This window comes from Peromyscus maniculatus, chromosome 1 (genome assembly GCF_049852395.1).
Source record: "Peromyscus maniculatus bairdii isolate BWxNUB_F1_BW_parent chromosome 1, HU_Pman_BW_mat_3.1, whole genome shotgun sequence".
Taxonomy (NCBI): domain Eukaryota; kingdom Metazoa; phylum Chordata; class Mammalia; order Rodentia; family Cricetidae; genus Peromyscus; species Peromyscus maniculatus.
The window spans coordinates 37,453,916-37,481,633 of NC_134852.1; the positions used below are offsets into that span (position 1 = coordinate 37,453,916).

At 56.3% G+C, this 27,718-nt stretch overlaps 2 protein-coding genes across 6 annotated transcripts in view; one reads left to right on the forward strand and one right to left on the reverse strand.

Moving 5' to 3' along the window:
• The window catches only part of Myh14 (myosin heavy chain 14), a 71,704-nt gene extending 63,043 nt beyond the window's left edge, over positions 1 to 8,661 (forward strand). For all 5 annotated transcript variants that reach the window (XM_042274311.2, XM_042274315.2, XM_006986205.4 and 2 more), the window contains 6 exons: positions 487 to 575; positions 651 to 774; positions 2,265 to 2,473; positions 6,081 to 6,189; positions 7,726 to 7,898; positions 8,104 to 8,661. In XM_042274311.2, coding sequence (XP_042130245.1) covers positions 487 to 575; positions 651 to 774; positions 2,265 to 2,473; positions 6,081 to 6,189; positions 7,726 to 7,898; positions 8,104 to 8,257 — 858 coding nt within the window. In that variant the 3' untranslated portion in view covers positions 8,258 to 8,661. The remainder of the gene's footprint in view (positions 1 to 486; positions 576 to 650; positions 775 to 2,264; positions 2,474 to 6,080; positions 6,190 to 7,725; positions 7,899 to 8,103) is intronic.
• A 3,298-nt stretch (positions 8,662 to 11,959) lies between these two features.
• On the reverse strand, positions 11,960 to 27,710 carry Kcnc3 (potassium voltage-gated channel subfamily C member 3). The gene is given in 8 exon segments (XM_042274261.2): positions 11,960 to 12,355; positions 13,342 to 13,401; positions 15,409 to 15,515; positions 15,517 to 15,536; positions 15,770 to 15,964; positions 16,647 to 16,676; positions 18,013 to 19,120; positions 22,703 to 27,710. Coding segments are annotated over 8 exon segments (2,556 nt in total). The 5' UTR covers positions 23,567 to 27,710; the 3' UTR covers positions 11,960 to 12,183.
• Between the last annotated feature and the right edge of the window lie 8 nt (positions 27,711 to 27,718).

Below are 27,718 nucleotides of genomic sequence, written 5' to 3' on the forward strand. Positions count from 1 at the left end.
GAGGCTGGGGCGTGGTCAGGGCTTTGCAGGAGACTCTAGGTGGGGAGACTTTGGAAGTGGGCGTGGCTCCCTGTGCCTTCTTTCACTGTCCTGGGGTCCAGTGGGAGCCAGAGCAGGGGCTGCCCAAGGCCAGTCCTAGGAAGATGAGGAAGACAGGAGCCAGGAAGTTAGGGGCAGGAAATGGAGTGAGGGAGAGGTCTGGGGGCGAGGGGGGGGGACATGAGGAGGGGAAGGCACAGTTGGGTAGGAGGGTGTGGGAGCAGGAGGAGGCCCGGTGAGGAGAGACATGGCAGAGGGCGGGGCTGCAGGGGACACGGCTCACAAGGGAAGAGAGGGGCATTGGTGGCCCGCGCTAAGAGAAATCAATCCTCCTGTGGGGTCGGAGGTCACAGGCTCACAGTCAGGAGGAAAAGGCTGAAGGAGAGAGAAAGGTTAACACCAATGTCCTAACCTCCTCCTCCCTCTGCCCCTGACTGGTCCATACAGGAACTGGCTGCCTCAGACCGAGCACGGAGGCAGGCACAGCAGGACAGAGACGAGATGGCAGAGGAGGTGGCCAACGGCAACCTTAGCAAGTGAGTGTCCTGGCCCCGTGGGCTGGGCGTCCTCCTCCAGGCCTGCCCTCTAAAGCAACCTCTACCTTCCCCTAGGGCAGCCGTTCTGGAGGAGAAACGGCAGCTGGAGGGGCGGCTGGGGCAGCTGGAAGAGGAGCTGGAGGAAGAACAGAACAACTCTGAGCTGCTCAAGGACCATTACCGAAAGCTGCTGCTACAGGTGGGCAGGGCCGCCCCGCCCCACGCTAGCGGGGGGGGGGGGGGGGGCGCTCTTATTCAATAAGCCGAACAGGGACATTTGATGTGATGCTGAAGGATGAAGAGGAGTTCGTAAGCCAGGAAGGCACGACTATTGATTCATCTGTAATTCATCTGTAATTCTGAGGACTCTCAGACAGGCTTGAGATAGGAATTAAGTGAATTACCAAGGTGTGGCAGCTCACAGCTGTAATCCCAGTACTTTCCAGAGTTAAGACAGGGATTATCACAGGTTCAAGGCCAGCCAGGGCTACAAAAAGCAAACACTAACATATGAATGGATGGCTTCACACATTAAAGGAAAACTTGTCTGTCATTGGCCCAGTTAAGAGAAAAAACCATCACTGCAGGTGGGAGTGTAGGATTGCTTCTGTGAATCACAGCAATCCCCCCGCCTCATAGCCTTCCCTATACTGACCATGCCCTGTTTGATTAGCATTATACAACACTTTTTCTTTTCTTTCTTGGTCTCCTGTAGCCCAGGAATTCTTTTTGTAGCCTGAGGGTGACCTTGCTCTCCTAATCCCCCACCTCCATCTGTGATGACAGGCATGTACCACAGACTGGACTGTGCTGTGCAGGGAACCCAGGGCTCCTGTGTCCTGGGCAAACCTCCTCCCAGCTGAGTCCTAGCCGGCCCAGTCACCATTTTCATTTTACAATCAAGATTCCAAAGGCTGAAGGAGGGCTAAATGTGCCCTGGGAGGCGAGATGCAAAAGCTTTCACCAGCCTGGGCTGGGCGCCCTGTGACTTCCAAGCTGAGGACCGCAAAGTGCTGCTGTCAGGGTCAAGGCGGAGTCTACACATCTGCCAGCTGCTATGAATGGAGGCCTCATTCCTCAGATGACCCCACAGGTCTTGCTGGCTGTGCCGCTTAGTGGGAGGGGCCGGAGCCCGCCTCCTTTCACAAGCTCCTCAGGTGACCCTGACGCAGAGCAGAGTGTGAAGGGCCCGAAATAGCCTAGTTCACAGCCACAAATTTAGAGCGTTTAAACAAGTTTGTGACCATCTCTGGGACTCACTAAAATAGCACAGCTGAACCTGGCTGTGATGGTGCACGCCTGTCATCCCAGCGTTTGGGAGGTGGAGGCAGGAAGCTTGGGAGTGCTAGGTCATCTTCAGGTACATTATGAGTTCTAGGTCAACCTGGGCTACATGAGACACTATCTCAAATGAAAATGTTAAGACTAAATTTAAATAGATTTAAATAATTTTGAGTAACTTTAAATAAATTTGAAACATTCTTGTTCATTAAAAAGTAAAAGGTACGACTTGCTGCGGGTTGTCTTTCCTGAGCTTGCTGGAGTGTTGTTGTTGAGTGTTTAAGTACCTCCAGGCTCTACGCTGTGCATTTAGCAGCCACAGCCATTGGCTCAGCTCATCCCGGGAGGGCTGCCGCCAGCTTCCTCCCGAGGCTTCATCCCAGTGTCCCACCTCCTCTCCCGCTGCAGGTGGAGTCTCTCACTACAGAGCTGTCTGCTGAACGCAGTTTCTCAGCCAAGGCCGAGAGCGGGAGGCAGCAGCTGGAGAGGCAGATCCAGGAACTTCGGGGTCGCCTGGGTGAAGAGGATGCTGGAACCCGAGCCCGGCAGAAGATGCTGATCGCTGCTCTTGAGTCTAAACTGGCCCAGGCAGAGGAGCAGCTGGAACAGGAAAGCAGGTGAGGAGGGCGGATGCTTTGGCTGGAAGGAACTGCAATGGAGGGTCCAGTCTGGGAGCAGGACTGCTGTGTAACAAAACACCCTAAAACTTGGTGACTTAAGACGAGTTTATTGTTGCTCTGAATTCGGCCCTGGCTGCTAGGTTCCTCTGTATGGGTTTGGTTGGTCTGTCTGCTGTACCTTTGCTCATCAGAGGGTTGGCTGCACGGTTGTTTTTGGTTGGGCTCAAGCACATGCAAGGCCTTGCCTAGATGACTAGACTGACCGGTTCTGTTCCCTGTGGCCTCTCATTTTCCAGCAGGCTAGCCCAGGATTGCCTACATGGCAGAGCCGTGGTCCCAAGAGTAAGGGACACGATCAGTGGCTTCCAGGGGCTCGGAACTGATACCGTGCTACTTTGTCTGTGACAGCACAAGTTCACAGTCGGATGTGCGCAGCTGCAGTCACATGCTAAGGGTGAGGGACAGCAAGCAGTGAGAATTCACCCCGCCCCCATCAAACCATCACAGACACAGATGTCCTAGATAAAAGGATGCTGTGCTCTGGGTCAGTGTCTATGTACTTCCCTCGTGGTCACAAAACGGCTGCAGTTGTATCCAGCACCACATCCACACATTCTCACAGTTAGAGCCAAGGAGCCAGGCTAGAAAGCTGGCCCAGTGGGTGAAGCGTGAGGACCTGAGCTCGAAACCCCAGCACCCGAGCATGTGTCTGTAATCCAGCGCTCCCACAGCAAGATGGGAGGCAGAGACACGAGACTCCTTGGAAGTTCACTGACCAGCCAGCCTGTGTACATAGCAGCAAAGTAAGAGGTCCTGCCTCAACAAGGTGGAAGATGAAGACTGACACTCGAGGCTGTCCCCTGACCACATGCATGAGTGCACACACACACACACACACACACACACACATGCACACACACATGCACACATATACATGCACAATGCACACATATACACATACATACATGCACACATGCATGCACACACACATGCACACATATACACACATATGCATGCACACATGCATGCACACATATACACACACATATACATGCACACATGCATGCACACATATACACACACATATACATGCACACATGCACACATACACATGCACACATATACACGCCCGCACACACATACACACATGTACGCATATACATGCACATATACACACGCACACACACGCACACACACGCACATATATGCATACACACATGCACACATATACACACGTACACACACGTGCACACATATACACACGCACACACACATGCACACATACACACACACACACACACACACACAGAGTTCTAGTTTTGCTTCTGTTGCTGTGGCAAGCACCCCAACAAAGGCAATTAAGGGAGAATGGGTTTATTCAGCTTGCAGTTCCAGGTTTCATCCGCTGTTCTGGGGGAGTCAAGACAGCAGGGATCCTAAGCAGCTGGTCACATCCACAGCCAACAGGAAAGAGGATGGATGCACACCTGTGCTCAGCCCATCTTCAAACCCAGGGAAAGTGCTACCCACTTGTAGGCTGGGTCTTCCCACATCAATTAACAGTCAAGGCAGTCCCCACAGACATGCCCACAGCCCAGCCTGATCTAGACAGTCCCTCATCAAGACTTTTAGGTTGATTCTAGGTTGTATCAAGTTAATTAAAAGTAACCATCAAGCGGAGCAGTGATGGCACACACCTTTAATCGCAGCACTCCAGAAGCCAAGGCAGGTGGATCTATGCGAGTTTGAGCCTACAGAGTGAGCTCCAGAATGGCCAGGGCTACATGGAGAAACCCTGTCTTGAAAAAGGAACCATCAAGCTAGGTGTGTGGCACACACTTTGATCACAGCACTCAGAGGCAAAGGCAGGTGGATCTCTGTGAGTTTGAGGCTATCCTGATCTACATAGGGAGTTTCAGGTCAGCCAAAGCTACACAGTGAGAGCCTGTCCCATAAAACAAAACAAACCCACAAAACAAAATTAACTATCAAACAGAAGAAAACATCAACTGAGGGTGTCAGATAGGGAAGCTAACTGCTGGAAAAGATGAGAAAAAACCCGGTGCAGACTGACTTCCTGGACCTGGACCAGACTCGGGAAGTCTACCGCCAGGCAGTTCATTTCCAGCAAATCTAAAACAGTACAATGTGGGAGAAGGTTCCCAGGCAGTAATCAGTCCAATCGTTCCCATCCCAGGTGCACACGAAAGCTTAAGGTGTGACTTAGAACTTCTCTACAAAGTACGTGGGACCACGGGGGTGGGCCTAGAATCTAGTGACGTCTCGGACCAATAGCATAGAGGTCAGCAGGCCATAAATACATGTGACATCTTCCCTAAGGATGATCCAGGGAGGGAAAAATCTGGGGTAATCATTCTGGGAGACTTGGATGAGGTCTGCCTTTATAGCAAAAGGTGGGTGAGGTCTGCCGCCACAGATAGCATGAAGGTCAGCAGGTCATTACCAATATCCACTCCCAGCCTTCTGGGAGGGAAAACAGGTATTTTATCTCCTCCTTTGGGAAGAGGTCCCTGTGTGTTTAACATTCCTGGTTTCCCTAGTGATCTGTGGGTGCAAAGACCTTTGTGCCCCCAACAATCAACCAAAAGATTGACATTTTTTAGAAGGGACTGGTAAGGTGGCTTAGTGAGCTTGCCACCGAGTTCTGAATACGATACCCAAGATCCAGTGGCAAAAGGGGAGAGTAACTGAAAGTTGTCCTCTGACCTCCATAGCACATGACATGGTGTATGTACGCACGTGCGCGCCCACGCACGCACACGCACACAGACACACAGACACACACAGACACACACACAGAGAGAGAGAGAGAGAGAGAGAGAGAGAGAGAGAGAGAGAGAGAGAGAGAGAGAGAGGGGAAGCAGGAAGCAATGGCTATAGCAGCTGAGTTTCCTCTCACTAAACCTCCCATAATACCTGTCCCGAGCTGCTGTGCTAATCAAACTCATCACTAAGGGACTTCAGTGCAGCAGGCACCCCTGCCACACACATACTATTGGGACACTGTGGGACTGCAGTACCAACCGTCTACATATGTAGGTGCCTGGCTGCCATCTATACACCTGTGATGCCCATGATCTTTACGTGATGTGTAGAAAAATAGATCAGACAGGCTTGCTGTCTGGGATTCCTGATTTCCAGTTCAGCATCTTCACCTTGGTCTGGAGGGGATGTGAACTGCTATGCCTCCAGAGGGAGGTTGGGGCTGGGGCTCAGTTGGGCCAGAGTGCTTGCCCAGCATGCAGGAAGCCCTAGGCTTCATCCCAGCACTGTATAAACTGGGCATGATGGTGCATGTCTATCATCCCAGCACTTGGGAAGTGGAGGCAGAAGGATCAGAAGTTCAAGGTCATCCTAGCTAGTGAGTTTGAGGCCAGTCTGGGATACATGAGGCCCTGTCTCAAAACCATTAACATCACAGGAGACATTTTTAGGAATATAGCTGTCCTACAGAAGGAAGCTTGGTGCCAGTGTCTGGCTGAGTGGGAGGCAGCCAGAAAATAGGAAAGAGGGGAGAACCCCAAGGATGGGACAGCACCCAAAATGCTGTGGTGACAGAGGGTTTCCTGGCTCTTCTCTGTAGAGAGCGCATTCTCTCTGGCAAGCTGGTGCGCAGAGCCGAGAAGCGGCTGAAGGAGGTGGTTCTTCAGGTGGATGAAGAGCGCAGGGTGGCCGACCAGCTCCGGGACCAGGTGAGCAGTTGACCTCACCACAAACAGTGGGCGGTGGGATCGAAATGAGAAAATAACACTGCTGGCCTGGCCTGGCAGGTGGCTCAGTGGGTTATCCCAGCTATGGTGGAAGCTAAGGCAGGAGGATCGCTATGTGTTCCAGGAGAGGCTATGCTACAGTGAGAGACCCCTTCTCAAACCAGGAGCAACAATGAAAAAGATCCTGTAGTCTGTAGGTGACGGAGCCTGTACGTGACTCCAGGTCTATGCTCAGATAGAACACCCGTGTCCTTAAAAGCTCAGCTATGCCATGCTTGCTGTTCATTCCACAGATGATTATTGAGCATGGCCTTTGTGCCAGGCACATTGCTAGGCATTAGGAGTAAGGCGCTGGAAAGGTTCCAGAAGGTCCTGGCCCTCACAGGGCTCACGCTACCAGCCTAGGGAAGGTATACACACAACCAGACAAAGATAATGCCAGACTTTGGTGAGGGCTGTGAAAGAAAAGAATGAAGACACAAGAATGGAGAGCCTTGTCCAAGTTGGGTGTTGGAAAGGGCTATGGGGGTGACGTTTGAATTAAGACCTGATAGGAGAAAAACACCCAGATGGAAAGAGCAGGAGGTTCAAAGTCCCTGAAGAAAGGAAGCAAGCAGAATGAATCAATATAGCTAGAGAGGGGAATATAAGAAATGAAGTCAGCCTGGGGATGTGGCTCAGTTGGTTGGGTGCTTACCTAACATGCACAAGACCCCGGTTTTGATCCCCAGCATTGCACTTGGGAGATGAAGGCAGGACCACCAGACGCTTAAGGTCACCTTTAGCAACATAGTGATTTCAAGGCCAGCCTGCACTACATGAGACAAATGAAGTCACATGATGTGTGTGTGTTCTTACCCTGGAGAGAGGTGGCAGTGTCTGGGGAGATCAGGGTGAATTTGGTGAGTTCTCTGGGTTAATCAGAGACATGGACATGAGGAAGTTTATGTTAGGTCTGGCCTCTTACCCAGCAGTCCTGGGGAGCCAAAGGAGAGCTGGCGGGGGGGGGGGGGGGGGGGGTGCTGCTCTGAGTGTGCTGGCGCCTTCCAGTGCTGTGACATGACTTCCAAGGTGCCACGTGTTCATACCAGACAGAGCAATGGCAGGTCAAGGAACTAATTCCACCAGGCCAGTTTGGTAAGCCAGTGAGTTTATTGGGGTCACTTATAGGACCCTGGGTGACTCTACAAAGACAGCTGCATCACCAAGACATCTCACCCCAGCATGAGTGATTGGCTCACAAACCCTGCAGCCCCTGAGGCTCATCCTTGTCTACTTCGCTCCGGCCTCCTATACGCTCTTGTACCCCAAAGACCACAGGCAATGGGCGGGAGGCAGAATCTCACTGGAGGGTTAGGTGTTCTCTGCTCCTTGGATTGCTAGCAGCCTAGTCTCGGTTGCCCAACAACCAGCTGTCTTGTGCATATTTTGTTGCCATAACTGTGAAGATCTCAGTAGGTGACCACTACTAGGCACTGGGGGCATCATGGGAATGAGCTGGTCCCCTCCTCCACTCAGCTGGAGAAAGGCAACCTCCGCCTGAAGCAGCTCAAGCGGCAGCTGGAGGAAGCAGAGGAGGAAGCATCGCGGGCGCAGGCTGGCCGGCGGCGGCTGCAACGGGAACTGGAGGACGTCACAGAGTCGGCGGAGTCCATGAACCGGGAGGTGACCACGCTGAGGAACAGGCTCCGGTAAGCCACCCGAAAGAGGAGAGTAAGACCTGGCCTGCATGGGGCTGGGACCCTGGGGTGGGGAGGAGGCTATGGCTTCCCTGCCTTCCTGGACCTGCACTTTTCAGTCTCCTCGCTCGGGTGCCTTTGTTCTCGGCGGCATCTCTGCTCTCGTCTCTGTCTGCACCTCTGCCCCGCACCATCACTTATGGATTCTTGCCCACAGGCGTGGTCCACTCACCTTCACCACTCGCACGGTGCGCCAAGTGTTCAGGCTGGAGGAAGGCGTGGCTTCTGACGAGGAGGAGGCTGAAGGGGCGGAGTCTGGGCCTGCACCACCCCAGGAACCTGAAGCTCCACCCCCTGCCACACCCCAGTGATCCAGTCTGCCCTGGATGCCCCAAGGACGGGGGTTGTCCCAGTGTCCCTCCTGGCTTGCACTTTGAAATGATGCTGCCCTCTGGCACTTTTTTGGCATTGACGAACCCTACTGGGACCCCAGGACCCCCACCCACTGGGGCTCCAAATCAAGGCCCTAAACCAAGGAGCCGGGTGGCAGGGAGGCACGAACGGCCACTCTTGTTAAGGAGACAGAATGAGCATGGATGGCAAGGATGTCCTGTTTGCTCCTATTTCCAGCACGCCTGTCCCCTGCAGGCGGCCTCCATCTCCTCCCAGTGTCCTGCCCTCTTTTATGGGGTGGGGGAAGGTCTGTGTGCTCACAGGGTAGGTCCCTCATGCTCCAGGCACTGAAGAAATAAACTACATCTGACTGGATCCTTCACCATGGCTGCGTTCCTAACTGGGGACCAGAGTGCGTTCCTCGGCTGCTCTGATATGTGAGATCCTCCCTAGGGTCTGGGTATTTACTGTACAAGACAAAGTAAAGGTGTTCCACTATGTGCTGGGCCAACCATTGTCCCCTCAGCGTCCTGGAGCAATTGCTGAGGGAGTAAGGTACATCGTTCCGGCCTTTCAGAGTGTTAGTAACCGGCCGAGCTCCTCGCCGGGGCACACAGGAAGAGTGAACCAGGACCCAAACTCCAGTCTGGCTTCAGGGTTGGTAATCCACACATGAAGACATAGTTTTCATAAGCATCTTGCATACCTAGGACACTCTCCCTGGGTTCTAGGACTCAAGTTCCTGTATATTCTCTCATATATTCCAGTTAAGAGGGCTGTTCATGTTTGTCATCAAGGAAAGCAAGGCCAGCACTTGCCCCAGTGCCCAAGGACGCCAAAAGAGCAGGTCCCATGGGGGGATTCTTGGCAGGGGCTCTACCACTGAGCCACATCCCCAGCCCTCACTGGGATTCTAGGCAGGGGCTCCACCACTGAACCACACCCCAGCCCCTCACTGGGGGATTCTAGGCAGGTGCACCACCACTGAGCCACACCCCAGCCCCTCACTGGGGGATTCTGGGAAAGTTTGTTCCCAGACCAGGCTGTGTTCCCCCTACCCCTTGAGAGGGATGATAGGCCGGCATCACCCAGCCCAGCCCCCACCTCTGTGCACCCCAAATCCAAATCAGAAAAGCCACTTTTAAATGAAAAGGAATCATTTATTGGGCTGGGGAGGGGCATGACACTGTTTCTTTGTGGGGGAGGGCTGACATGCGGCAGCTTCTGCATGGGTGGTTCATGCACCCTGGGTGGGCGTGGGGGAGGCTTGGGGGAGAAGCCTACCGACCCCTCCCTCCCTGCCTGCGGGTGGGCCAGGAAGACCCGCCGTTAGCACCAGTTGCAGACCTCCCCTCCCCCAGACTCAGGACCCGCCCCCATCCCTGAGAGCGCCCCTTGGCCAGCCCCTCCCGCGCCAGGCCAGGCCAGGCCCGTCTGCCCACTAGAAGAAGAGAAACTTATTGCTGTGAGTGTGTGGGGAAGGAGGGGAGCTGCTGAGCTCAGGAAGACCCCCTTGCCCCCTGCCAATCATTCCTCCCCATCGCCCCGCCCCCAGCCCTAAGTCCGTGCGTCCCCCCACCAGCGCAGGAGGGGTGCGCGACGCATGCGTGTGTGCGTGTGTGTATGTGTGTGTGGGGGCGCGTCATGCAGCGCATGCGTGCAGTTGCAGGCACCCTGGCGGCCGTGGGGAAAAGGGAGACCAGGACCTGGCTCTCCCTCCCCGAACCCCACACTATTTGGTAAATTGGGAGATATGAAGGGGGCAAAAATCACGTTTTGTAGACATTTATAATGATGGTAGCTTTTTTTTTTTTTTTTTAAAGCTTAACTAAAAAGCTGAATACGTGTGGGAAACTGGAGAGCAGGAAGAGACAGTGGGAAGTTGTTGGTATCCTTCAAAAAGGACTTACCCCTTTTCCCGGCCCCATTTGTCTCTTTTGAGGGACGGGGGCTGGGGGCCGGGATAATAGGGGCTGTTTAAAGAAGTTGAACCCTTTGGCAATATTAGGAGTCCTCACCCCATACCCTGGTGTCTGGAGTCCCCTAGCCCTTTACCCTGCCCCTACCACATCCCACCCCACCCCTCAACCCCTGTCTCACCAGGGTTTAAAGTCCCAAGGGAAGGCTGGGGGCGGGGGGACTCAAAATGCCCCTTGCATAGGAATCGTTGCATCAAGAATTGGGCCCAAGGACACTCCCACCGACACTGGTGGCGGCGGGGGGTAACCTGAGGCTGTGGGAACAAGGGAGAGATTGCTAATTCTGCTGACCACCCTGCTCCAAAGGGGAGTTTAGGATTCTGGGACCAGTGTGGTCTCTGGGCTTGGGGGAGGTAGCATACTGGAGCCAAGATGGGATTTGAGAAAGTTTTCCACCGCGAACGTGGCACGTGGCGGACAAGGAACGCTGGGAAGGGCAGGCTGAGGTCCTAGCCCAGGTGGGCATGTCCTCTTTTCCTGCAACGTGGGCCACAGCTTTTGTGATCACTTTGGGGCTGTTTTAGGGGGAGAGGGGTTGCCGGAGATTGAACCCCGGGACCTTAGCACATTAGGCAAGCTGTGTGCTTGACTGTCCTTAACTTGCTTTCAAGGTCAACGCCCAACTGCTGCGCTGCCAGGACGCACTGGCCAGGTATGCGCTTTGTGCCTGGCGCGTCCATGTTTTAACTACTTGGTCGTTTGTGCACTCTGCAAACTACAGCACACGAAGAGGGAACAGGAGTCCCACACTCTGGGAAACTCTGTGTTTTGGCACCATCTCGGTGAAAGGGGCTTTGAGGAAGGGGCTGCCTAGACAGAGATGCTGGATGGGGTGGGAGCTCCCTGGAATCAGACAGGCGGAGCCCGTTCAGGAAGGTCTTGCATCAGAGACGCCTGGGACTGAGGAGTGTGATGTCAGGAGGTTGGAGCTCTTGGGGGGTGGAGGGGGGGGGAGCTTGAATGTTTATGGGTGTGTCTGGGCAATGTTTGGGCCCTGAGGACTGTCAGGTCCTGGAGGCTGAAAGTGAGCTGAGGGATTCAAGGGAAGGGTCTGGGAGGGTGGAAGAACACTGCGATGCAGGCCAGGTCAGTGGTGGATGGGTGGAGTGATGGAGGTGTGGAGTGTGGGGCGCCGGCGTGCGCGGGGATGGCAGTGCAGGGTGCCAGGGTCAATCTCCGGAAGTCTAGGGTGCTAGTCTCGTGTTCTGGGATAGAGTAGAGACAGGATGGGGTGGAGGGTTCTGGGCCTGGCGGGCTAAGTCCATGCAGTGACTAGAGGGAGCAGCAGATCCCTGGAGGCGGGCGTGGGTGGAATGCACCAGCTGGAGTCCTCCAAGCCCGGGAGCAGCTGGCAGATCCCCCACCCCCCAGCTGAGCTCCTCAAGGCTGCGGCTGATTAACCTGCTTTCCATTCCCTACATGTTCCTAGAGGGTTTTTTGTTTGGTTTTCCTGAATCGATTAGTGATGGGTGGGTCGCCCTTTGGGGGAGTGATCAGGAAACCCCTAAAATGCCAGCCCCGACCCCAGAAGCTCCCAGCGGCCTTCCCTCCAACTCTCTGCACGCAGCTCCTGGCGGCTTATTGCTGAAGAGGGGGTCCGGGAGGCATGCAAACTGAGGTGGGTGCCCCAAGATGGAATCAGCTTTTAGTTATTTACAGGAGTCGATGGGAGGGGGTTCTATGGCTCATGGAGACCTGAGGTTTGCTTTTTTTTTTTTTTTTTTTTTTTTTTGGAGAGGGAGACAGGAGGGGGAGCACAGGCTCCGGCCCCGCCCCCTCTATCCTGGGGGCTCTAGTATGTGGGGAGTGAGAGGCCGGGGGTGTCTGCTGGCATCATCTCTTTTGCATATTATTAGTGACTTTTTTTTTTTAAAAAAAAGAACCCTTTCTCTACCCCCCACTCCCAGCTCTTTTTGATCTTCCAATCACCCCCAGTCCCCCCACAGGGGGGAGGGAAGCACTAGAGGATGGAGGGCAGGGTCGGGGGAGCTCGGCGCGTGGCCCGGGGTGAGCCAGGGGGAGTGGCGAGGGGCGCGAGGCGCAGGGACACCCCGCTCAGGCCCACAATGCTGCTCAGGCTGCGGGACTTCTCGTAACCTGGGGAAGGAGCAGAGACAAGGGGGGGGGCGTGGGGATGGGAGGACACACAGAGACCCCAACAGGGAGAGAGGGATGGAGAGGAGACACAGGCAGAGAGAGGGATGGAGAGGAGAGACACCCATAGGCAGGATGGGCGGGCCGAGGAGATGGAGAGAGAGGTGAAGAAATCGCAGTCAGTGGGCATCCACAAGAAAGGTGCAGACACAGGGAAGGGGGGAGACAGGATTAGGAGGTGGGTGGTGCCCACTAAGCCTCCCCACCCAACCTGCCCACCCCTCTTCTCTCCCTCCCCACGGTCCCCTGGTCTGAGGCCCAAAGGCAGCATTTGGCGAGGTGGGATGGTGGGCGGCAGGGGCTGGGGTGGAGGCAGCAGCTGGTGGAGGGGGCTGCGCAGGGGGAGCTGGGGGCCTGGTGCAGGAGGGGGAGGAGATTCCCTGGGACCTTGTGATAAGAGTTCACTGTGTAGCCCAGGCTGGCCTCAATCTCACTATGCTGTCCAGGCTGTCCTAGAACATACTATATAGCTTAGGTTGGCCTCAAATTATGTAGCCCAGGCTGGCCTCAATCTCACTATGTAGCCCAAACTGGCCTCAAACTCACTATTTAGCCCAGGCTGACTTCAAATTCAGTAGGTAGGTAGCCTTGGACTAAGAGTCATGAGCCACTACACTCAGCATGGACATCTTTCACGAGTCCAGGATATGGGATAAGGTGGAGGATTCCAAAACTGGATGGGGTCTGCTGGTGACAGGAAGCAGTAAGGTCACACAGCTCATGGCATCCCACATCAGGACCATGTGGGTGGGTGGGTTTTGTTTTGTTTTGTTTTTCTTTTTGTTTTCTCTGCCAGCACCAGGATGACTGGGAGGCTTTTCTAAGCATCCCAGGCTGGGAGGTGATGCTCTGACTGCAGGAAGGGGCCTGGGGCGGGGGACAGAAGCCCGGCGACTCGGGACACCCCTCCCACCATTCCCATTGCTAACCTGGGGGAAAGGGACAGGGGAAACCCGAGGGTCTCGCGAGGTCTCAGGCGGTGACAAGAGCTGGGGACAGAAATACAGAGAGTCAAGGAAGGGGAATGGGAGGCAGATGGGGGGCTCCCCAACACAGGCTCGCTGTTGGGGGGACGGAGAAACGCCTGGACGTCTTCCTCCTCTCTGGTGTTTTCCGGGGGTGATGGGAGCAGTGAAATGGGGGCAGCCAGAAACATCAAATATGGCGGGAGCTTCCGGGGTGGCCAGGGCAGGGGAGGACCGAGGGCGGGAGGAATCAGGGGGCCAGAGGGTGAACGGGGGGGGGGGGGGCGGGGGGACGGGACGACAGGCTGATGAGGAGGTGAGATCTTGGGACAGAGTTCAGTCAGCCCCATCAGCTCCCGCCATCATTTGAGTTCGGTGAATGGATTTTGGTATCATATGCAAGAAAAGCAAGGGCCTCACCCACCCCGCTGGGGTCCCCGGCCTTCCCCACACACTCTGCTTTACCCTCCATCCCACCAGGAACCCCTCAACAAAGGTTAAGGAATAGAGGTCTAGGTTCAAGCAGGGGTGGGGGGAGATGGGAGGAAGGGGGAGGATTGATGAGATGGACATGGAAGGTGACGGGGAGGGTGTAGGAAGGGCGTGGAGGGCAGAGGCACACCGACCCCTCTGGGCAGCCCGAAGCCTAGGCTCTCACGCCTGTCTGCTCCCAGTTGGCACTCCCTGGAGGTCTTTGGAATATGGAGGTTCCATTCAGCCTTAGGCTGAGAGTAAGGAGTCTTCATGTGTGTACGTTTCTAAAGGAGGTGCTGTGTTGTTTCTAGAATAACCCCTAGATAAACCCCTTCTGGCAACTCCTAGTCCTGTGTAAGACAGAAGCTAGCCGCGCCCAGCGCCGAGCTTTCGGCCCAGACGCTCTGGCACCCCTTCCTCCCCCAGTCCAGTCACCCGTCCTCTCTGTTTTGCAGTATGGGAAGGAGAAGTTAGGATGTGCTGAGCAAGGGCTCCACCACCGAGCCACACCCCAGCCCTCGGGGGGTTCTAGGGAAGAGCTGTACAGCCAAGGGACCAGCCCCCCAGGCTTTTCCGCACCCAGGGCCTGTGCATGTGGCCTTTCGTCCTTCCAGGTCTCAGGTCACTTTCTCAGACAGGCTTCCCGAAGTTGGCTGTGGTGGTACCTACCCACAATCATAGCACTGTCCACACTGAGAGAACACGTCAAGTCTGGGAGAGGCTCAGAGAGAACCTTTCCTCCTCATGGTGGGGCAATGTAACAGCTACCACTGCTGTGTCCCAAAGTGTAGTAGCTAAAACAACAAGAAATTTGGGGTGGGGGCAGGGTCTTGTTTTGTCGCCCTAGCCAGCTTCAGGCTCACGGTGGCCCTGGCCCAGCACCCCAGTGCTGTGATTACAGATGTGGACCACCATGCTTGGCTTTCCTATCCCTCTCCTGGCCACTGGCCTCCGACTCTTCACCCTCTCGTCTCCACAGACCTGGCTCCAGCTAGGTCCCATCCTCTGGTCCCGAGATGATCACCTAGCTTCCTTCCAGCCTCGTGAGCTGCTCCCTCCCTCCATCTCCTGGCCGCTAGCTTGGCCCGCTTTCCGAGTTCTTATGTCCCTCTCTCTCCTCTGCTAGGTCTATGCCTGTTCTCTACTTGGCCGCCAGAGACTGAGTCTGCTCAGGGTGAACCCAGCTCTTAGAATCAGGGAGAACTCGCCGGGCTCACTCACATCCTGCACTTAAGAGTGTCCAGGCACACAATCCATGTTAGTGACTGGATAAAAAATGCCCAGAGAGGGATGCAGACAGGTGAGGGTAGGGTGGGTCAGCGGTGGGGTGGGGGATGGGGTGAGCAGGTCCGAGGTGGAAGTTGGGGCTGGGTTAGTTCTGGAGTGTTAGTGAGGACTAGGCAAGTCCTGGGGTGACAGTGGGGTCAGTGTCGGGAACTGGGTGCAGCTGTTCACCGTGGGTGAGGGTCTCGGTCAGTGGGAGAGCATGTTCTCAGAGAGGTTAGTCGGAGGTACAAAGGAAGGGGGTCAGGAGGGCCGTGGTGGGGAACTACTTACCCTAGGGGGAAGGGGGCTCGTCCACTAGGGGGATATCCAGGCCGCTGCGTTGGCGTTGAGGTCGGCCAAGAAGCTTGGGGGGCCCGGCTTACGCCAGTATGGGGGGGGGAGTGGGGGAGCACCAGTGGCTGGGGGTGAGGGGAGAGGCCGGAGAGTCAGGGTGGGCGGGGGAGATGGAGATGAAATAAACACAGGTGAGGAAACCTGGGGCTCAGGGGGAGGGAGGAGGACAGGGCGGGAGGCAGTTTGGGGCTGAGGGGGAGACAGAGGGAAGTCCAGCACCTCCCCCACCCCCTCTCCGCCCTCCCCTGGGCTGGGGAGAGAGGAAGGGTCTCTGGGGAGCCCCTGGAGGGCACCTCACCTTTTCGGATGGAGCCATCAGGGGAAGGGGCGTAGTCAGTGACCAGGAAGCAGGCTCGGTCCCGGCTGTAGCGGCCCCGGCTTCCAGGAGTGATTGGGCTCTTGTCTTCTGGAGACATGGCTGGCTGGTCGATAGCGGGGCAGTCCTCATGGGCCAATGCAGCTGCTGCAGGGTCCCCGTTGGGGCGGGGGTCTACTGCAAGGTGAGGGGTCACAGACAGAGGACAGAGACTGAAGGGAGAAGGTGGCGGTGAAGGGCACTGGAGGGACCGAGAGTCAAGAGTGACCCCGGGGCACGGGGTACAGGGCTGCTGGTGAGGTGGCTGGGGAGGGTGGGGAGGGCAGATGGGATGGAGGGTGCGGACAGAGGCCAGTGCTAGGAAGTGGCTTTGTGTGAGCATGTGAGTGTCCGGACTTGGTATTGGGAGGGTAGCTGCGGCTGCTGTGGTTACTGCAGAATGGGCAGGGTAGTGCCCACCTATCATCCCATCACTCGGGAGGCTTAGGCAGGAGGATTCTGAGTTCGAGGCCAGCCTGGGGTACATAGTGGGAGTCCCCCCAAGAAAGAACAAAAAAAAAAAAACAAAACAAAAAGGTGGGTGCTGGGCGCAACCAGCATTAAGGTGCCGAGCACTGGCGGGGGACAGGGAGGACGTCACGGGCTGTGAAGTGGTTGATCAGGGACAGTGTGGGGTGCTGCAAAGGGCAGGGTGGGGAAGGGCTGGGGAGGTGAGGGAGGGTGAGGTGGGGGTCCCCTAGGTTCTGACTTGATCTATTTTTAATGGATGGGAAACTGGGTCAGTGGCTAAGGGAACAAGATGGGGGGCCGGGCAGACTAGCTCATTTTCTTGACCTACTTAAGGCCTGGGGGGGCTCACCTCCTTCCTCCAGGACACCCAAGTCACTGCCTGCAAGAAACAGAGTCCCCCAGGACACACGCAACATGCAAAATCAGGCACAACCACCAGCTTGCTCGTCTCCTCCCTCCCCTTCTTGGCCTGACTCCTTATTTTAAAAACTTCATTTGAGACAAAGTCTTGCTCTATGGCCCAGGCTGGCTTTGAACTCACCCCATCCTTCTGCCTTTGCTCCCCAAAAGTTGGGATAACAGGTGTGCTCCAGTAGACCTGGCTGACTCTTCTCGTAGCAAGAGCTCTCTGGAGCCCTCTGGGGATCCCTGTTTTTCCAGGGCCTCTGCAGACCCTGCCTGGCCGCTCTGCACCCTGACTGTTCTGCCCACAGAACCCGCTTAACTTCGGCCCTCGGTCTTTGCAGGCCTCTCCCTTTGCCTGCAGGTGGGTCCTGAACGCTGTCCTGCTGACCGCCCACTCCATCTGTCTCCGTCTCTTAAACATGGTGGTATTGGCAGGGTTGCTTCCCCCAGCTCAGGCTGTCACAGTCACATACTGTGATGGCGCCCGGGCCTGTCCCTAGCCTTCCTAGGTCATGGGAGACTCCCTGGGTTTTACAGAGTTCCTTTCTGAGACAGGGTCTCATGTAGCTCAGACTGGCCTTGAAATCCTGATGTTCCCGCCTCTTCCTCCTAAGTACTGGGGTTACAAGAATGCATCGCCATGCCTGGCTCTCGTTCCTCTTTCTTTTTTCTTTCTAGCTCTCCCTCTCTCTTCCCTTTTCTTCTCAAATACAAATAGGAGTGTCTCTTTCTTAGGAAATTGTCTCTAAGAATGGGAGTGGACTAGTGGCCCAGGAAGCCACTCAAAACCTCTCTTTGCTTGTTTTCCTGAGGCAGGGTCTCCGTATGTATGTAGCCCAGGATAGCCTCAAACATGTGTTGACCCTCCTTCCCCAGCCCCCAGTGTTGGAATCATGAGGGAGTGCCCTGGGCCCTGCTTTCTCTCTTCCCCTCCACCCTCCTTCCTTTCCTTTTCTCTCTTTTCATTTGAGACAGGGACATGTAGCTCAGGCTAGCCTGGAACTCCTGATCCTCCTACCTCTACCTCCGGAGTATGGGAGATACCAAGTGCCTCCAAGGGATGAGAGGCATGCCCCACCATGCCTGGGTCTCTTTCTAAAACGCTGCTCTCACTATGTTGTTCAGCCCAAGGGCCTCTCAGAGCAGCCTGGCGACATTCCACCTTCAGGAACTCTCTTGCACATGGAGGCCTGTCTCGATGGCCCCTCCTGCCTCTTCTCTAGCCTTCCAGCCATTTGTCCTTTCTCTGTCTGCTGTTGCCTCCCCTCCACCTCCAGGTCCCCCCACTCCCAGTCCTGGCCCAGACTTACCTGCTCTGTTGGTTTCAATCACCTCTTCTTGAGCCAGTGGGCAGGGCTCACCAGGGGCTGGCAGAGGAGGCAATCCCATGATGCCCAGTCCCCCAGCACCACCCCTGAGCAGCCCAGGGTGTGTGTGGGGTCCAGGCGGGTAGGCCCCAGCCACAGTCACCCCCATGGAAGGAGGGGTGATGGGCGGTGGTGGGCTGATGCCACCGCTGCCGTGGTGGGGGTGTGGTGGGGGTGGAGGCGGGGGGTCAGGCTTGCAGTAGTTGGGTGAGCCAGGCTGTGGAGGCCTGGGGATGTGTTTGTTTTTCTTCTTTGGCAATTTCTGCTTGGCCATAGCCAGTGAATAGTACATGCCGAAGTTGTTGACGATGACGGGTACGGGCATGGCGATGGTCAGCACACCGGCCAGCGCACACAGCGCCCCGACCAGCATCCCAGACCATGTCTTGGGGTACATGTCTCCATAGCCCAGGGTGGTCATGGTGACCACGGCCCACCAGAAGCCAATGGGGATGTTCTTGAAGTAGGTGTGGTTGGAGCCCAGGATGTCATCAGGGTCGGCACCAATTCGCTCAGCATAGTAGATCATGGTGGCAAAGATGAGGACCCCCAGAGCCAGGAAGATGATGAGTAACAAGAACTCGTTGGTGCTGGCCCGGAGTGTGTGGCCCAGCACACGCAGGCCTACAAAGTGACGGGTCAACTTGAAGATCCGCAGGATGCGAACAAAGCGGACGACGCGTAGGAAGCCCAGCACGTCCTTGGCAGCTTTGGAGCTGAGGCCTGAGAGGCCCACCTCCAAGTAGAAGGGCAAGATGGCCACACAGTCGATGATGTTCAGGCTGCTCTTGAGGAACTCCACCTTATCCGGGCAGAAGGTGACTCGCATGAGAAACTCAAAGGTGAACCAGACCACACACACGCCTTCCACGTAGGTCAAGAAGGGTTCTGTCTCCACCTCCACATTGGTGATGTTCTCTGGGGGAGCCCCAGGGATTGGGGAGGCCTGCGTCACCGTCTTGTTGCTGATGTGGATGAAGCCCTCATGTGTCTCCAGGCAGAAGGTGGTGATGGAGATGAGGATGAAAAACAGGGAGGCAAAGGCCACATACTGCAGGAGGATGGGAGAGAGAATGGGGGTGACCAACACATCTGCATCACTGGAGTCTAAAAACCCTTCTAATGGCCTCCATTCTCCACCTCAGGCCCATATCCCACAAGAATCTAAGTGCCCCTACTTAGAGGTTCTGCCACTTCTAGCAACCCATTCTGAGAAAGGAACAGAGGCCCAGGGCAGGATTGCCACAGCTGACCCCGAGGAAGAGCACTTGCTGGGCTCCATATCAGAGTCCCCCAGGAGGATTCAGATAGTCTATTTGGGGATGGGCATGAGAGGCATGACCACACTACTCATGTCTCAGAGGTGTGGGACTCCACACGGAGCTGGGGAAGGGAGAGGGCAGGTGGGGACACAGGGCTTTATTTCTGTGGCACTCGGGATGCAGCCCACAGCCTTATGCAAGCCAGATAGGCACTTGGTTCCTGAGGTACATCTCTAGCCCTCTAACTTTAATTTTGAGACAGGGTCTCATTAATTTGACCAGACTGGCCTTGAATTTGTAGTCCTCCTGCCTCCTGAGGAGCTGGGATGACAGACCTGCATGCCACTAGGCCCATCTCAAAAGCCTGGGTTTGAATTTGTTGAACTGGAGCAAGGGTTAAGCTTTCTGGATCTGAATTTTGTTTTTTAATGGAATTGTTATGAAGATTTGGTGAGTGTACAGAGGGCTTGCTTCCAAAAACAGTGCTTGGCTGAGTGCCTGGAACACAGTGAGAGCTGAGCTGTTACTAGGGTACAGTGGATCAGTGAGCTGGGGCAAGGATGAGGGGTCAGAGATGGCTGGGATCTGAGGACCCCAGCGCAAGTGAAAACAGAGAGACCCGGGGGTAGTTTGGGGATGGAATGAAAGAGTGGATGTGGGGGAAGCTGAAGAGGGAAGGCCTCCTGGGAAGAGGACCGAGAAGCCTTGTGGATGGGGAGGGTTATGGTTCTGGAGAGGTAAATTCAGGAGCCTAGACTTTGGGCCAACATCCAGCAACTAGGGAGTGAGTAGCTTATGCTTTGTCAAAGTGGGGGAGACCCAGAGTCTTGCTACATAGTAAGAAAGAGGGGGCTAGATCGGGATCTGGAAGAAGTTGAGCTAGGGGGTCAAGGTCCTAGGGATGGCGTTTTTATAAGATGGGGGGGGGGTGTTGGAAAGCGAAGGGTGCTGTGGGAGGCAGGTGCTTGTGGGTCTGGACCTTTAACCTCAAGCAAAGGCCAGAGAAGGGGGCCAAGTGGGGGTGATTTGAAGTGGGAAGAGGACTGAGAAGCCTTGTGGATGGGGACGGGTTATGGTTCTGGAGAGGTGAACTCAGGGGCCTGGACTTTGGGCCAGAGTCTAATAACTGGGAGGTGAGTAGTCCCTGGGCCTTAGGGTAGGCTAGGAGAGTGGTCAGTAGTGTAGACCACCGACTTGGTTTCTCTGCAGTGGAGAAGAGGCCAGAGGTCTCCGCAGAGCGCATGCCTGGGGCCTCCCCGCCCCCAACCAGCAGGCTGCGGTACTGCAGTGGGGGCGGGTCGGCCCGGCCCGGAGCAGGGCGAGCGGCGGCCAGTACCACGGACAGCTCCCCCGCCGCAGTGCGCAGCCGCAGTGGCCTGGTGGCCTTAACTCCTTCCAGGCTGAAGCGCCGCAAGCCGGCGCGCAGCCGCAGTACCTATGGCTTCGGCTTCGCAGTTAAAGGCCACCGGGCCTATAATTTGCCTAACCCCTTCCCTCCCAGGAGCCCAAGGAAGGGTGGGCACCCGCTACGGTGCACAGGTGCAGGGCTGGTTTCCCCTGAAGTGACTCCGAGGGTACCAAGGCTCTATAAAGAAAGGAAAGCGGAGCCGGGAAGGTTGGACCCTGAGCTTGAAGGTGGTTTGTGGTCCCAACTTGCAAGAAGGTCCACCTGGAGGTTGGAAAGTACCAGGCACACAGCGGATATTCAAATAAACAAACAAATAAAGAATAAATAAATAAATCGGTGCAATAAATAAATGAGTGACCTTCGTAGCCATTCTGGACCCCTAGCCTGACCATCACCCAAAGACTTCCTCACAGTCTCAGCACCCTTCAATGGGGTCACAGGAAGGAAGGGCGCCCCAAGCCATCGAGTGGGGGAGGAGATGCTCGAGGCCGAAAAGAGCATCTGGGGCCATGTCCCTCCTGCCCCTCTTTCTTTCCCTTCCCCCCAACTCAACCCCCAAATGTTGCCAATTCAGCGCTTCTCAGGACTAAAACTTTATGCGAAGCCTCCGGTCCCCGTCCCCCCCCCCCCAGCCCGAATGCGGCACTGCGGCTCTGCGTCCTTCCCGGCCCAGGACGCGGCGCGGGGGGGGGGGGGCGGGGGGAGAACTGGGGGGAGGAGTGGCTCTCTGTTCCCCACTTGTGCTAGTGCCCTCTCTTTTCCTGAATTTACCCACCTGGTATGCCCACACACCCTCCCCCAGGGTCTCCTCAGCCGGAGGAAGTTTAGGAAGGGGGAAGCTCTGGCCAGAGCTATCAAGAGGGTATCCAAAAAGCCTGGGAAGTTACCGAGGCTTACAAACTTTTCCGGGAGAGGTCTTGGAGGGTATCGAGGGGTTTCTAGGGTTCTGGGTTTACATCAGGGCAAGTAATTGTAGAGGGAGCTTGAGAAAGGGGAGGCAAGGCTGAGAGCAGAGGGCTGAGCTATCCCAAAAGGTGGGAATTAAAACCATCTGAGAAGTATCTGGGCTGATGACTTGGGGGTGGGTAGCAGGAGACAGGTCTCTAGATTTGAGGGAACTCAAACTTTGAGGAAAGTCACTTAGAATGAGAAAGTAACTGGGGAGGGAGAAATGGCTATGGGAAGGAATCCCAGAAGCAGAGAAGTGTGCAGTTGGGGGGAAGGGATACGCTGCCTTACAAAGGGACACCCCCCCCCACAAACACACACCTCCGGACTCAGCGCTGCAGCTAGGTCCTGGGGAAACTGTCCTGACCAGTAGTTTGGAGGTTCAATGAGGCCCTGCGGGTTCTGTAGGGGCGGGGATCTTCTAGAACTTTGAAAGCTAAGAGCAGAAGATCGCAAACAGCCAGGAGGTCCAAAGTTACAGAGAAACAGAGACCTAGAAGTTAGGCCTAGGGAGAATGAGGGGGGTGCCCGAAGAGGAGGAGTTGGGCAGGGGACTTTAGAGAGTCGTGTGGGGGGGGCGACACGGGAGGCAGTGTTTTTAACCTTGGGACACGGAGGGCCGGGAATAAGTAAGTGGCCTCGGCATGTTCAAGAAACGGGAAGTTGAGTTTTGGAGAGGCTGAGGACATTCTGAGGGCCTGAGACATTCTGAAGGTCTCAGAGGGTGTGTGGGAAAGGCGGGGGTGAACTGTCAGGGAACTCCAGGAGATTTTCTGTTAGGGAGCCATTTCCCAGGATCTACGATTACTTGGAGCAGTGGGTTGGAGTTTGGAAGGCCCGAGAGACGCTGAAGGTTCGGGAGGGGTGTGTTTGCAGAGGCGCAGGGAACTCCGGCTGCAGGGGAAAAGGGCTTCCAGGGGACTGGGGAGTCCGGGGGTTGGGGGTAGACTTGAGATGGAGTGTTCCGGGAGCAGAGGGGTTAGGATAGTTAAGGGTGCTCGGAGAGCGCGCTCACCCTGGCAGCCCGCGACGAGTAGGGGTCCTCGAAAAGCGCCCACACGCGGGGCTGCCAGCGCCGCCACCACGTGCCGCCCGCGCCGCCCGCGCCCCCGGCAGGTCCCCCGGCGCCTCCGCCCGCATCTTGGAAGCACAGACGCTTGAGCTCGCCTCCTGCTCCGTCCAGCCCTCCGCCTCCGGCGCCCGCCTCGTCGTCCAGGCCTGCATCGTGGGCACCTCCGGCGTTGGCGGAGTTGGCTGCGCCGGAGGAGTCGGGGGCCTCGAAGGAGTCGAGTGCCTCCTCTGCGTCGCGATGCTGGCGGTAGGTCATCCAGCAGCAGGCCTCCACGTCCGTCTCGTCGATGCCCCAGAAGCCTAGCTCCTCCTCAAAGAGCGGACCGCACACGTCGGCCGGGCAGTGCAGCTTGCCGGTGCGGTAGTAGTTGAGCACGTAGGCGAAGACGCCCGGGTGGCGGTCGAAGAAGAACTCGTCCGTACCCGGATCGTAGTCGAAGCGCGCGGCCGCCTCGGGCTCAGTCAGCCCGGCCAGCCGGGTCCCCGGCAGGGTGCGCAACGTGGAGCGGTACGTCTCATGGCGCACGCCGCCCACGTTGATCACGATCTTACCGCTGTCGCCGCCGCCGCCGCCGTGCCGCCCCATGGCCACCGCCGGCAGCCCGGGGCATGGCTCGGCGCGCCGGCCCCCGGGCCCGCAGGAAAGCGGGGTACCCGCCGGGGACGCGGCGGGGCCGAGTTGCGCGCACTGCTTCTGCAGCGGCGGCGGCGGAGACTCGGGCGGCTGCGGCGTTGGTGCCGGTTGCGGCTGCTGCTCCTCGGCCCCCTGGCGCCCGCGGAACGACCAAACGCACACTGAGCTCAGCATTAGACGGGGAGGTGGGGCCGGGGGCGGGGCCGCAGGGGCGGGGCCCGGATGGAAAGGTAAGCGTGATTGGATGAGAGGAGACGATGAATGGATGAGGAGGGCGCGATTGGGTCGGTGGAGGGAGGACAAGAGCTGATTGGGCTGAGGGGCTGGGCGGGGCCACAGCTAGACGGACTCCGACCATGCCTAGCTAGAGAAGGTGGGGTTGCACAGAAGGCTCAGGGATTGGATCGTACCTAGAAGAGGGCGGGGCGTCAAGGGAACCCTAAAAATGCCTAACTCAGCAGCCCAGCGAAAATGGAGACCCTGGAGCCAGGTATGAGAAAGAGACAGGTGCGGTGGAGACAGGGGGATCAGGAGTTCAAGGTCATGCTACAGAGTGAGGAGGCCAGCCTATGTTACATGAGACTCGACCTCCCCCCCCCTCCCCAAAAAAAGACCTAATAGGCTGTTTTCTAAAAGGGAGGGACCACAGGAGAAGCTGAGGAAAAGAAACCAAACTGGTCACTGGCCTAAGGTCCTGGCAGGCAGTACCTATATTGAAAAAGCAGATGCACAGGGAAGGGTTTGATTAGGTTAACAGTGATAGGAAGCCCAAGAGATCAATAATCTTATTGGGCCGGGACAATGAGAGGAAGGGTCTCACTTAGGGGCGGGGCGGGGGCGGGGAAGACGACCGGAACTGGAGGTGGAGATGGAACCTGATTAAATAAAAACTGACAGGAGACAGAGAAGAGCGGAGAGCAGGACAGTGGGAAGGGGTGGAAGGAAGGAGGGGCCTGGGAACTTCTGAATGGAAGCTGGGGGGGGGGGGGGGCGGGAGACGGCAAGCTGTAGAGTCCAAGGAGGCCTTAGGTTTGCTATCCTGACCCTGTCTCAGCCTCATCCCGGTAGCTGGGATGACAGACATACATCACCAGGTCCTGCTGGAGCTGCAGACTTGGGCTTCGTTAGGAAGAGGGTCCGATGGATGGAAGAGACACAGGTAGATGGGTGGGGTCTATAAGGGGTTGGAAACATCTCAGTGGTCCAGAGGAAGGTGGGACTAATAAGTGGATGGCAAAGTGGGGCGTTAAAAATGAGCATTCAGAGCTCCAGGAGCCGCTGGGCTCGTCGGATGGAGGACGGGGAATGAGACACCTGTTAGGGGAAAGGCGCTCACTGCTTCTCTGGACACAGGGGTGGGGGGTCAGGGCTGGAATGGAAAGATTCGGTGTCAGATACCCGGGGGATGGTCCACGAGGCCCTCGGGAGGGGCAAAGGTTTCCAGCTGGTGGAGGAAAGGGAATGAGGCCTAAAGCACAAAGACTGCGGACAAGAGATGGGTAAAGAAGCGCGCGCCGGTACTTGAAGGGAGGAGCGCAGCCGGAGAGCCCGCAACAGCTTCTCAACCACTGGGATGGGTGGGCCAATGAAGGGGCGGGGTTATGAAGGAAGAAGGGAGGAGCCGGAGGAGAGGCCACACGCCTCTTGGTTGGTAGGCCCCGCCTCCTGGGCGGTCCTAGGCGCGGGGACCGCAGAACGCTAGTGGCTGCGGCGGAGGCTGCGGCGGGAGGAGGCGCCTGCAAGAGCGGAGAGGGCGGGCGGGTCAGGGGCTGCGGCGGTAGCTGGCTCGTCGCCTCCCTCTGCAGGCGCCGTGCGGGTTCGTATTCCCACCCCAAGCCCGGTTCCGCTTAAGTGTCCTGTCACCTTTCCTTGGTTGTCTCTGAGTGTTCTCCCGCCTGTCCCCACCACTCTGGGAATCTGGTTCATCCGTCTCTGTCTGTCTCCGTGTGAGTCTCACCCTTTCTCTTTGGGTCTTTGTCTCCCTCCTCTGGCCTCAGTCCCTCTTTCTCTGGCTCTTTGTCCCTCTGTCTAGGTCTCTATCTCCTCCCCTTTGGGCCTATGCCTCTCTCTGGATCTCTGGATCTGTCTCACTTTCTGAGGCTCTATCGCCCTCTCTCCCTGGGTCTTGGTTCCTCTTTGTCTCCGGGTCTCTGTTTTGGTCTTTGTCTGTCTTCTCTGGGTCTCTTTCCCTCTCTCCCGCTGGGTCTTGGTTCGTCTCTGTCTCTGGGTTCTCCACCCACCCCAGTCTAACTCCATCCTGGCAGCAGGGGAGTCTGCGTCACTGTAGAGTTGCGGAAGTGGGGCCTGTCCTGCAGCTCCACCACAGACCCTGGAGTCCCCCTCTCTGGAGCCTTCGAGATTCTGATGGACACACCAGGGCAGAAAATAGAAAGAGGCACTTGCTGCCCACTGTGTACTCCTAATCTGGCATGTTACCGAGAGAAGCAGTGACTTGCTGTGAGGGGGTGGGTCCCAGGTCAGTTGGGGACAGGGTCGCAGGCTGGACCAGGGCTTGGGTATGCATTAAGGGATGGAAGTACGGACTGGTAAAAGGACCTAAGTCACAATCCTCTGTCATACCTCACCTCCACCCCGACTTTCTGCTTTTTACAGAGGCCAGGCACAGAATCCAGTTACCAAATAAATCTGCGTTTTGTTTTGTTTTCCCCCAGAGGTCAGACATGGGGATGAGGAGGAAACAGAGGGAAGACTGTGGGGTGGGGATGGAGAGCCGGCAACAGTTTGAAACTATGAGCCCTGGGAAACTCGGGTGTCTCTCCAGGCTTCCCTTGTTGTGGGATATTTGTTTAACTATGTAAGGACGTGTTGCATTTGTTTACTCTGCACTTGTTAATTATGTAAAGATGTGCTGCTGTTTCACCTTGCCTGCCTAAGGCACCTGATTGGTCTAATAAAAAGCTGAACAGCCAATAGCCAGGCAGAGGAGGGGTAGGCAGGGCTGTGGGGCAGAGACAGTAAGTAGGAATCTAGGCTTGGGGAAGAAGAGAGAGAAGAGAGAAAAGAGAGAAAGAGAGGGAGCCACCTGGGGCCAGCCAGTTAGCTGCCAGCCAGCCAGACACAGAGGAAGCAGAAATGTAGGACAGACAGAATGAAAGGTAAAAAGTCCTGAGGCCAAACGTAGATGAAAAGAAACAGGTTAAAGTAAGTTATAAGAGCTAATGGGGCCGGGTGGTGGCGCACGCCTTTAATCCCAGCACGCGGGAGGCAGAGGCAGGTGGATCTCTGTGAGTTCAAGGCCAGCCTGGTCTACAGAGCGAGCTCCAGGAAAGGCGCAAAGCTACACAGAGAAACCCTGTCTCAGAAAACAAAAACAAAACAAAACAAAACAAAAAAGCTAATGGGACAAGCATAAGAGCATTCATAATTAATAATAAGTCTCCATGTCATGATTTAGGAGAGTCATGAAAAAGCCTGCTACATTCCCCAGGGCATGGGGAGAGGGATTGGTCAGTAAAGAATCACCACCCTTTGACCATAGACTGGATGGGGCATCGAGAGGGGAACAGAATCAAAACTCAGTTGAGGGGATGCAGGAAGGATGTCTGGCCACTTCTTGAAACAAACTTCTCAGTCCTGGTCCACCTCACCCATCCTCATCCTTTCCCTGGACACCCTCTGTCATCCCTGGCGTCCCCTCCTGCTGACCCCTCCCCTATTCCCAAGGCCAAGTCACTAGAGGCCAGTTCTCCCCCTCCTGGACATCTAAGATTACTTTTTGCTCCGCCCCCTACTTCCCTTCCCATTGGTGCAAAATCCAAGAGTCTCAGCGAAGCCCAGAGTGTGGAGACTCACTGCCTATGCCTCCCTGGCCGCCCCCTTCCCCCTCCACAGCTGGACGGTTCCTCCCCCCACACACACAGCTGGACGGTTCCCCCCACACACACACAGCTGGACGGTTCCCTCCCCCCCACACACACACAGCTGGACGGTTCCCTCCCCACACACACACACAGCTGGACGGTCCCCCCCCCCCCCCCACACACACACAGGTGGCGCACGCCTTCAGTCCCAGCACTAGGGAGGCAGAGGCAGGCGGACGTCTGTCAGTTCCAGGTCAGCCAGGACTACAGTTATCCTGTCTTGAAAAACCAAAACCAACCAACCAAAAACAAACAAACAAACAAACAAACAAACAAAAAAAAACCCCACAAATGCCTTGCCCCTCTCCCGAGCTCTGAATCCAGGGGATCCTCCCGCTGCAGTCTCTGGTCCTGCCTGTCTCCCGAGTCCTGTCTCCCAAGCTGAGCTATAGACTGTCTTTTTCACGCCCAGAACTTGAGCCCCAGCCCCTTCCTCATACTCACC